We start from the raw sequence: 11,094 nt of genomic DNA, 5'->3' as shown, positions 1-11,094 counted from the left end.
AGCAAATACAGCTGTAGATGGAGTTGTAGTTGTCTATAGAATTTAAACTCCACCCACCCGGCCCCTGGGAAAGCTTAAACTAACAAACCCAATGTCTGGGCGCTCTTGTCGAGTATCTCAGACTATGTCATGTTATTTGAAGATGATTTAGTGGAACCAGTTGGATGATTGTATGGACTGTAGGCTACAATGCTGTTTTCTCAACGAAAAAAAATGAAAGTGACGCTGCTGCATCTCTTCGGTATGTGCACCTTGATTATTGTGGTTGTGGAGACTTGAGACTAGAGACAGCTGTGTTAAACTCATGTGTGACACCTTTAGACATGTTTCCATGTGATACAGAAACGTCATATATATATATAGGTAAGCTATTCATGTAGGCTTAATTAGTCTTATTAGTTATGTTCCCAAATGTAATTACTGTGTCTGCAGGCTTGGCTACCTGATGCTTTATACAATGTTATTGGACTTCCACTGTTGTTCCAGGCGTAGCCGACACCCTCAAGTTACACAACTGATCGAAAAAGGAGGCATCGACCCATTTGCTAAGGTTTTAGGGAGTTTTATGTGCAAAAGCATTTACACAAGCATAGCCGTAAAAAGCAGTTTGATGGTGGGGGCTGGGTGCTGTTTTTGTCAGTTTTTTCCTTTATTTTTTATTTTTCAGGGGGTGTTACAGCACCACTACTTCCTGTGGCTATGTTCACAAGTGTTGATGGCTACACCTAAGTTGTGTGAAAAAATGTGTGCAGACAAACTCTGTTGTATCTCATAGAGAAAGCGAAGATGATCAAATGGAGTAACTCAAGGTGACTTTATCTGTTTCTCTGGGACTAATGATTTGACTGCAACCAATTTGCCTCTTATTTGAATGATAGGCTTGAAGGGGTGGCAGAGTTGTCTAGTGGTTAGAGCTTTGGACTAGCAACCGGAAGGTTGCAAGTTCAAACCCCTGAGCTGAAAAGGTACAAATATGTCGCTCTGCCTCTGAACAGAGAGTTAACCCACTGTTCCTTGACCGTTATTGAAAATAAGAACTTGTTCTTAACTTACTTGCGTAGTTAAATAAAGTAAAAAAAATGTGAGCTCACACAAGTCATTCCCCTCTGTGTTCAGGATGGAGAAGAGAGAGCATTTCCTCTTGGTAACGAGATTTTATCAACTCACTGCATTAGATGTTTGTCCAACTTGCCTAAAGTGCTGCTCTTAAACAACTTCCCCATTTCTGAAACTGTAACATGAACAACTGTGTTTATGTTTCGTATGATGTTTTAAAACATTATTGTCATGATAAGAACTAGAGTTGGGAATCTCCTCCATGGTGTTGTATCATTGAAGGACAATGAGCATACTAATATAATAATAATAATAATAAGCATACTGTAGGTCCATCAACTAAACGAAGAATCCCTGTAGATCAAACATTCAGGGCCTGTTTCCTGGACACAGATTAAGCCCTGGACTGAAAAGTATGCACAATGTAGAATCTCCATTAAAACAGGGTTTTAGTCCAGGACTAGGCCTAATATGTGTCTGGGAAACAAGCCCTCAAAGTATTTAAGACGTAGTGTGAGAAGGAAATGATGTGGGTTTTCAGGTTTTGGTTTTGTCTGTCAGATCTATCTTGAGTTTCTTGACTGAGGTGCTTGTGAACTGTTAAGGGACTGTAAGGTATTTATAATGAGGGATACCTGGAGAAAATAGGACCTCTCTGAAATGAATATGGATGACTCTTCAGTAAAATATATTTTTACACTCCATGACCGTTTGAAATGAGACAAGTGGCCCTCCCCTGTACCCAAAATGAAACAAAGTGGATAGCAGAGAACATGCCTACTGTTTACCCTCAATCCTAGGACAGACCAGAGCCTTTAGATATGCAGTTTTAGAAGCTGTTCGTCATTTTGTAAGCATTAGCCTACATGCCAAAGTTGTCAGACGGTTGTGGATTCACATTCCACCGCGGACAAGGGTAGAGGGGAAAAGATCTCCATTATAATAAAAGCACTGCATGAATCTATCATCTTATTTGAATTCTGAGAAGAAATGGCCATTTATAAACACATTTATGCAATTCTACTTCATTTTACATGACTGGAGACAAGCAGAATATTGTAATATCAAACCAGAGCAAGAGACTGAATGAGCGCATGCTGCAGCACCAGAGAGGCTGTGATTTCAATACAGGCTGTTCAATAAGAGGATAGTCTAAGTTAGGAACAGTGCTAACAGTGTAATAATGAACCAGTTACATCTGAAGTACCAAATCGTAGAATTTGAGAAAAAGACAGTTGTTTATTAACACAGAGCCGCATATCATAAGGTAGGCCTATATGCACTTGTAACTTTTTTTACATTCAGGAAACTATCTACTAATTTATTATATTTTATTCCATGATATTGTTGTTACAAAATAGATTTGTGTTGTCTGCGGGCATGGGAATATAAAAGCATCTGCTATGCTAAATTAACAAACTAGGCGTGCATAGCTCACCACATGATACTCAAACCAAAGACTGGACAAACTCGTGTTTCTTAAAGTTAATTTAAAGGCACTGTAGAATGACTGTATAGCTTAATAAAGCATTTTTTGTGTCATTATTGTTTAATTCTAAGTAGTTGTTATTGGAAATGTATATTTATACAGCCTAAATACAAAATGCATAGGCATGTTGCTAAGGATCCATTTTCTCCTACAATGGCATACCCAAATCTAACTGCCTATAGCTCAGAACCTGAAGCAAGGATATGCATATTCTTGTTTCCATTTGAAAATAAACACTTTGAAGTTTGTGGAAATGTGAAATTAATGTAGGGCAATGTAACACATTAGATCTCATAAAAGGTAATACAAACAAAAAAACATGCAAGGCATATATTGACATATGACTCTATTTGTAACTTCAATGTTGTCTTCAACATGGCAGCAGTGTGTGCGCAATGTTTCAGACTGATCCAGTGAAGAATTACATCACTACACAAAATGTTGCATTAAGTCTGCGAGGAGTTAACGTGATAAAAGTTTGCCGTGATAGCTACTGTAAATTGGACACTGCAGTTAGGTTAGCAAGAATTTAAGCGTCCTGCTCATTTAAGACAAGTCTATGTCCCAGAAAGTTGGCTGTTGTTCTAATCACTTTATCTCATATTGAACAACAACTGTCCCGGTTTAGTCACACTGATCCTGTAGAGGTTTTAAAGTGCTGTTGTTGATGTGTTCTTGAAATACTGAGCGCTCCTGTCTTCCTGTAGTGTCACAAATGCTTCACAATTAATTTCTCAAATGGCAGGCTATAGCCTTGAAATAATATGAATATAGCCTAAATAATTCATTTTTGTTCCTTCCTAGACTACCTGGCTTACTCCTGACTAGAGATATGTTGTTTAATAGCCTGTTGAAATGTGCAACTTCAATTGATAGTGACAGAATCACACATTACTTCCCAAGCAAAGTAAATGTGTCTCCTCGACTATAGAAGGTTGAAGCGCAACCTTCTAAAGTCATAAGCTAGGTTTTCATCCAATTTGGACAGATTTTCATGCAAATACCCTAGAATCTGCATAAAGAAAATCTGCACATTTTCCCACGTGTGGTGTTTTTCCACAAAAAAAGACTTTTCACAGATAAAAATCAGTGTTTGATTACGTAATGCACACAAAATGCACTTTTTAGGTTAACTTTTCATTCACCAAATAAAAATGGAAAGTTCATTGTCATTTGCAAATGTGTACTATTGTAAGGGGTGCGTACTGGCGGCAGAAAAGTCAGGCGCAGGAGAACAAGACTGATTTAGAACAGTGCAGTTTAATAAATAATACCACTGTAAACAGTACAATAAATCAATGGGCAAAATTCCGGACAAGGACATGGGGGACAGAGGGTTAAATACACCACATGTAATTATGGAATTGAAACCAGGTGTGTGGTAAGACAAGACAAAACAAATGGAAAATGAAAGGTGGATCGGCGATGGCTAGACGACCGGTGACGTCGACCGCCAAACGTCGCCCGAACAAGGAGGGGGACCGACTTCGGAGGAAGTGATGACAACTATGGTCTTGGCATGTGCGCTGTAGCCAACAGATTACAGACATAGTGTTTAGGCTGTGCGGGTAAAGTCTACATCAGGGGTAGGCAACCCTGGTCCTGGAGTGTCGCAGGCTCTTCATGTTTTTGATTTAACCTACCTGGAAGACCAGGTGTGTTGAATTTAGGATATCACTGAACTGCTAAATTACATCAGTTGGTCAGGTATGGTGCCTAGTTGGAACAAAATCCTGCAGTACCTGCAGAACTCCAGGAACAGGGTTCCCTACCCCTGGTCTACATGAGATTATTATGGATTTTTTAAATATGTAAAACGGCAGTCAAGTATTGATCATAATGTCACCAGAATCAGATCCTCAATATTTATTGGAAAGAAGCATCAAGATCACAGTGCAATTTCAACACCCTGTGAAGTGCATTAGTTATTTAATCTGTAGCCTATTAAACTGCATTGTTTCCGGAGTCGTAGTGCGAGGATCACACACAATATCACATCGTGTGACTTCGATGTGATGGTTTTAATATTTTTCATATTTGCGCATAAATACGTTTCCACCAGAGAAGAGTGGGCTGAGCGGGAGCTGCCCTACAATAAAGGTAGGAGGGCCAAGATTCCAGAGGTGGCCGAACGGAGTGCTCGGTTTGGGATGTAGGGTTTGAGCATAGCCTGAAGGTAAGGAGGTGCAGTTCCCCTTGCTGCTCCATAGGCAACCACCAGGGTCTTGAAGAGGATTCGAGCTTCGACTGGAAGACAAAGCAGAGGAGCGGGGTGACATGGGAGAACTTAGGAAGGTTGAACACCAGATGCGGGATTCTGGATAAGTTACAAGGGTTGGAAGGCACAAGAGTGGAGCCCAGCCATCAGAGAGTTGCAGAAGTCTAGACGGGAGATGACAAGTGTCTGGATTAGGACCTGCACCGCTTCCTGTGTATGGAAAGGCTGTACACTATGGATGTTGTACAGCATGCACCTGCAGGAGCGAGTCCCTGTTTTGATGTTTACAGAGAAAGACAGGGTGTTGTTCAGTGTCACGCAATGTCCTTTCCCGGGAGGAAGATCAGCTCAATTTTTGTCAAGGTTGAGCTTGAGGTGATTGGCCGCCATATAAGCTTAGTTGTCTGCCAGGCAGACATGTTGCAACTTGGGTGTCAGAAGTTGGAAGGAGAAGAGCAGTTACGTTTCATCCGCATAGCAATGATAGGAGAGACCATGTGAGGATATGACAGAGCCGAGTGACTTTGTGTATAGAGAAAAGAGGAGAGATCCGAACCCTGGGGGACACCAGTTTGTTAGAGCACGTGGTGCAGACACAGATCCTCTCCACGCCACCTGGTAGGAGCGACCTGCCAGGTAGGATGCAATCCAGGAGTGTGCAGAGCCTGAGATGCCTAACCCTGAGAGGGTGGAGAGGAGGATCTGATGGTCCACATTGGCGAAGATAGAGGATAGATCTAGTAGGATGAGAGAGAGAGTCAGCTGGTTAGGGTCATGAAAAGCATTCTGAGAGAGATAACAAGAGAGTTGGTCAGAGACCAAGTGTTTTGGAAAGAAAAGAAAGGGATTACCGGTCTGTAGTTTGACATCAGAGAGGTCGAGTGTTGGTTTCTTGAGAAGGGGAGCGATTGGCCATCTTGATGTCAGAGGGGCCAGTGGTTAGGGATGAGTTGATTAGGAATGGGCGTAGGTAACAAATTACATGAACCTCCCCTGCACTAAATTTAAAAAAAATACTAAACCTTCCCCTTGACTGAAATTGAAAAAGCATTTTCCTCCAGGTCACAACCACCCTCTAATTGGAAAAACACACCTGGCTGTTGACCAAGAAAATGCATTGAAGGGAAGGTAGCATAAAACTAACCACATATAACATGGATTTGCATTGGTATACGAATCCAAGTTACACCAAACTTGTCATTTCTTTAGTTATTACATAAAACCGAGTCATGTCGTAAAACAAATTCTGGGGTGTAATGTAATAATACCCAGAAAACCAGCTTATTCCCTAGGATGTAAACTCCCACAGAAATAACTTCAAAGTAAACCAAATCATTTGCACTCATTATTATTGGTTTCAATCAAATGTTTTGCTTGCAAAGAACAGCAAAGGAGCAGTTGTATTAGGTGGTTCAGACTGCTATAGCCTATAACGGCCTTAATCTGGATTTACACTGTACTAGGCATACTCTAATAGAGGCTTTGCAAATGTTTTGTAACTTTTAGCTGCTAAACATTTTCACTTTCTGTCATTTATTATTGCTCAGATTAACACCTGGTAGAGTGAAAGCCAAGCCTCTGCTGACTACACTGGATGACTAAGAATAACTACCCTCTGCTCAAGTGACCACCATTTTGTCATCAAAGCCCTCTGCTTCTTTTGCCTCACAGACTGTGGATGTCGAACACATTAAAAAATAACAGGAATCAGACATCAAAATTAAGTAGGACATCATTTACAAGATGTGATAGAACTGTGCTGTCTAGTCAACCTTTTTCTTACCACCTCAGGTCTTATCCCAGCTTTGATGAGACTAGTATGTGCAACTTCCATTGTAGGCCTATTTACTCCCCAGGCTCCATTTTGAAATGATATGGAACCATCATGGAAATCGTTGAAATGGTCTCTATGTGGACTGACATGGGCTGGGACCTTTGTCTAATTGTCTCTTTTGCTTGTGTCTTGTGTGTTTCTGTGCTCTCTTTATATATACAGTGGGGAGAACAAGTATTTGATACACTGCCGATTTTGCAGGTTTTCCTACTTACAAAGCATGTAGAGGTCTGTAATTTTTATCATAGGTATAATTCAACTGTTAGAGACGGAATCTAAAACAAAAATCCAGAAAATCACATTGCATGATTTTTAAGTAATTCATTTGCATTTTATTGCATGACAAGTCACCTTCCAACCAGTAAGAATTCCGGCTCTCACAGACCTGTTAGTTTTTCTTTAAGAAGCCCTCCTGTTCTCCACTCATTACCTGTATTAACTGCACCTGTTTGAACTCCTTACCTGTATAAAAGACACCTGTCCACACACTCAATCAAACAGACTCTAACCTCTCCACAATGGCCAAAACCAGAGAGGGTGTAAGGACATCAGGGATAAAATTGTAGACCTGAACAAGCCTGGGACGGGCTACAGGACAATAGGCAAGAAGCTTGGTGAGAAGGCAGCAACTGTTGGCCCAATTATTAGAACATGGAAGAAGTTCAAGATGACGGTCAATCACCCTCTTTCTGGGGCTCCATGCAAGATCTCACCTCGTGGGGCATCAATGATCATGAGGAAGGTGAGGGATCAGCCCAGAACTACACGGCAGGACCTGGTCAATGACCTGAAGAGAGCTGGGACCACAGTCTCAAAGAAAACCATTAATAACACACTACGCAGTCATGGATTAAAATTCTGCAGCGCATGCCAGGTCCCCCTGCTCAAGCCAGCGCATATCCAGGCCCGTCTGAAGTTTGCCAATGACCATCTGGATGATCCAGAGCAGGATTGGGAGAAGGTCTGATGAGACAAAAATAGAGCTTTTTGGTCTAAACTCCACTCGCTGTGTTTGGAGGAAGAAGAAGGATGAGTACAACCCTAAGAACACCATCCAAACCATGGAGCATGGAGGTGGAAACATCATTCTTTGGGGATGCTTTTCTGCAAAGGGGACAGGACGACTGCATCGTATTGAGGGGAGGATGGATGGGGCCATGTATCGTGAGATTTTGGCCAACAACCTCCTTCACTCAGTCAGATGGGTCGTGGCTGGGTCTTCCAGCATGACAACGACCCGAAACACACAACCAGGGCAACTAAGGAGTGGCTCCGTAAGAAGCATCTCAAGGTCCTGGAGTGGCCTAGTCAGTCTCCAGACTTGAACCCAATAGAAAATCTTTGGAGGGAGCTGAAAGTCTGTTTTGCCCAGCGACAGCCCCGAAACCTGAAGGATCTGGAGAAGGTCTGTATGGAGGAGTGGGCCAAAATCCCTGCTGCAGTGTGTGCAAACCTGGTCAAGAACTACAGGAAACGTATGATCTCTGTAATTGCAAACAAATGTTTCTGTGCCAAATATTAAGTTCTGCTTTTCTGATGTATCAAATACTTATGTCATGCAATAAAATGCAAATTAATTACTTAAAAATCATACAATGTGATTTTCTGGATTTTTGTTTTAGATTCCGTCTCTCACAGTTGAAGCGTACCTATGATAAAAATTACAGACCTCGGCAGTGTATCAAATACTTGTTCTCCCCACTGTATGTGAGCTGTGGAAAGGATTTCTGAGGACGGTACACTTTGTCTAATTGAATCCAATTTTGTTATCCCTGTTATCCCTGGTAATACCTTGCCCTTCTGACTCCACATTGGAGAAATTCAACTTCCCTTTTGATTAGCTGAGGTGATTTGATCAAGTGTGAAATGCTCTATCGAGGCACAGTTTATCCTTGATTGCGATACAGTTTTGGAAACCTTGAACATTCAACTTAATTATCATCCAGAAATAACCTTTAAAGTAGGCCTACACAAGATAAACTTAGTGTTTGCTGTTTTAACACAGATTTCTATAGAGATGTTTTGTTTTTACACAGCTTTGAACCAATGTTTTTTTTTTCATTCAGTGTCCTAGTTCATATGCAATGAAAACACAAATGTGGGAATCTGTGTCCAAACAATGCACAAATAGTGCATCATTTTGTATTTGTAAAATTATTACTGTAGTTGGCAAAATCATATTGCATGCAATGATTATTAGCCGGTTAGACAGAGCGTCGGCCATCGGGACAGCTGTACACAGTGACTCCAATGGGATACATTTTTTTATTTTACTAGTCAAGTCAGTTAAGAACAAATTCTTACTTTCAATGACAGCCTAGGAACAATAGGTTATAACTGCCTGTTCAGGATTAGAACAACAGATTTGTACCTTGTCAGCTCAGGGGTTTGAACTTGTAACCTTCCAGTTACTAGTCCACCTTTCTAACCACTAGGCTACCCTGCCACCCCAATGAAAACCCAATAGCTGTATGGCCTTGCTTTCTCATAAGCAGGTTAGACCAAGCTCTGATTCACCCAAGATGTGTTTGGTTTTCACCAGGCATAATGGGAAGCAAGTCGTCCAAAAAGTTATACCTTTGACTCATCTGTCCGTAGAACATTCTTCCAAGAGTCTTGATGATCATCCAAGTGCTTCCAGTTTTTTTGTTTTTTGTTGATGAGATGGGTACCATTATGTCTGGTGAAAACCAAACATTGCATTCCACAGTAAGAACCTCGTACCAAAAGTCAAGCAGGTGGTAGTATGATGGATTGTGGCTGCTTTGCTGCCTCAGGACCTAGATGACTTGCCATAGAAGGAAACATAAATTCTGCTATGTATCAGTCTGTCCATCCGTCTGTGAGCTGAAGCGCAGCTGGGTCATGCAGCAAGACAATGATCAAAAACAGACAATCTAGTCTACATGAAAATGGTTTTAAATCAACACATTTTTAGTTTTGGATTGGCTGAGTCAAGGTCCAGACTCAATCCCAATTTAGATGTGGCAGAACTTGAAACAAGCAGTTCATGCTTGAAAACCTACAAATGTCACTGAGTTAAAGCAGTTATGTAAAAGTGGACAAAATTCCTCCACAGCGATGTGAGAGACTGATCAACAACTACAGGAAGCATTTGTGTTATTATTGTGTTATTGACTGTACGTTTGTTTATTCCATGTGTAACTCTGTGTTGTTGTTCGTGTCGCACTGCTTTGCTTTATCTTGGTCAGGTCGCAGTTGTAAATGAGAACTTGTTCTCAACTGGCCTACCTGGTTAAATAAAGGTGAAATAAAAAATACAAACATTTGGTTGCAGTCATTGCAGCTAAAGGTTATTGAGTGTAAGGGGGAAATTACTTTTACACACAAGGGAATTTTGTTGTTTTTTGTCAACTCAGGTTCACTTTATTTAATATTAGGTTTTGGTTGAAGATCTGATAACATTCAGTATCAAAAATATGCAAAAATAGAGAAAATCAGAAATTGGGCAAATACTTATTCACTGTACTGTACGTTCCTGTAAAAATTGGCACAGAAGTTGTCAATTGTCCTAGGGATATCAGAGATCATATCATTCCCTTTAACTGTTGAGTAGTGTTACTTTTAGAGTTAAATATATCCAGTCTGAAAAAATAAGCAGTTCTGCTCTCCTTCTTCAAGCTATTTTTTCATTGATCTGAATGAAGCACCTCTTGCCTTAACCTTGTCAATTTAATCTAACTAACTTAGCTTTATCCGTATCTGAAAGACGATTAGGAGGTCTCTGGAAGAGTGAGGTATTTCTTTATGTAAGATTTTCCTCTTCTATCCTTCTGGTCTTTGCAAGATCACTGCTATATTTTCTTAAATATTTACCAGTTTCAAACTTCCCAGTTTGTCCTATATTCACTTTTTCTCTGGGCTTTATTCCAAAAATGTATTACTAAACCAGTGAAATTTGACTATTTCATGTTTTAATTTGAAGCTATTCAATTTCCGTTATGAAGCTTTGCATTGACTATCATTACAGGGCAATATTCACACTTGTATGTGAATAGCTCTATGGTCTGTTACAGGCGTGTCAATCATTTGAAAATAAACCATTTCTTTAGCCCTCTGAATCCAGCCGATAGTTAATATGTGAACGTCTAGTATATGTTTTGTTACACCAGGTATAGGATCTCTCAAGAGGAAACTTCTCTCTCCATAAATCCACTAGATCAAACTTCTGCAGAAATAACTTTAGATTGGCATTCAGAGAAGTAGACTGCCGCGGTGGCCACCTATCAAGATAATTATCTAAAGCAATATTAAAATCTCTACCTATTAAGAGTAAGGAGCTGTGAAATGTAGAATATCAATATAAAAATAGATTTTCTACAGCCTCAAGGACAATGTTCTTGTTTTGAGTTGTTCCCATAAATATTGACAGTATCCAAAATAATTTGACTAAATTCAATAATAAAGAAAAAAGATAATGACCTCTTGAAAAACCAACAACCACACCATATGCATAGACCTTGAGTTCAAAAATCT

The 11,094-nt window shown here is 40.2% G+C and overlaps 2 protein-coding genes across 13 annotated transcripts in view; both read left to right on the top strand.

Moving 5' to 3' along the window:
- Window positions 1–11,094, top strand: part of LOC118395375 (SLAM family member 5-like) — a 261,843-nt gene that overhangs the window by 152,459 nt on the left and 98,290 nt on the right. The gene's annotated exons all lie outside the window — the stretch shown is intronic.
- LOC118395382 (hepatocyte cell adhesion molecule-like) overlaps window positions 71–11,094 on the top strand; it is a 32,444-nt gene continuing 21,420 nt past the window's right edge. For 2 of the 7 annotated variants that reach the window (XR_008065534.1, XR_008065533.1), the window contains exon 1: window positions 75–241. Coding sequence is in view for 3 of the 7 variants with exons in the window: in XM_052464443.1 (XP_052320403.1) it covers window positions 190–241 (52 nt within the window). In the remaining 4 variants the exon portion in view is untranslated. Of the gene's footprint in view, window positions 242–11,094 lie in introns of all 7 variants that reach the window. The other 5 variants (XR_008065532.1, XM_052464443.1, XR_008065535.1 and 2 more) reach the window with 4 other exon arrangements.

Source organism: Oncorhynchus keta, chromosome 16 (assembly GCF_023373465.1).
Source record: "Oncorhynchus keta strain PuntledgeMale-10-30-2019 chromosome 16, Oket_V2, whole genome shotgun sequence".
Lineage (NCBI taxonomy): Eukaryota > Metazoa > Chordata > Actinopteri > Salmoniformes > Salmonidae > Oncorhynchus > Oncorhynchus keta.
The sequence above is the reverse complement of the archived record's forward strand: the minus strand, read 5'-3'. Positions and strand labels throughout refer to the sequence as shown.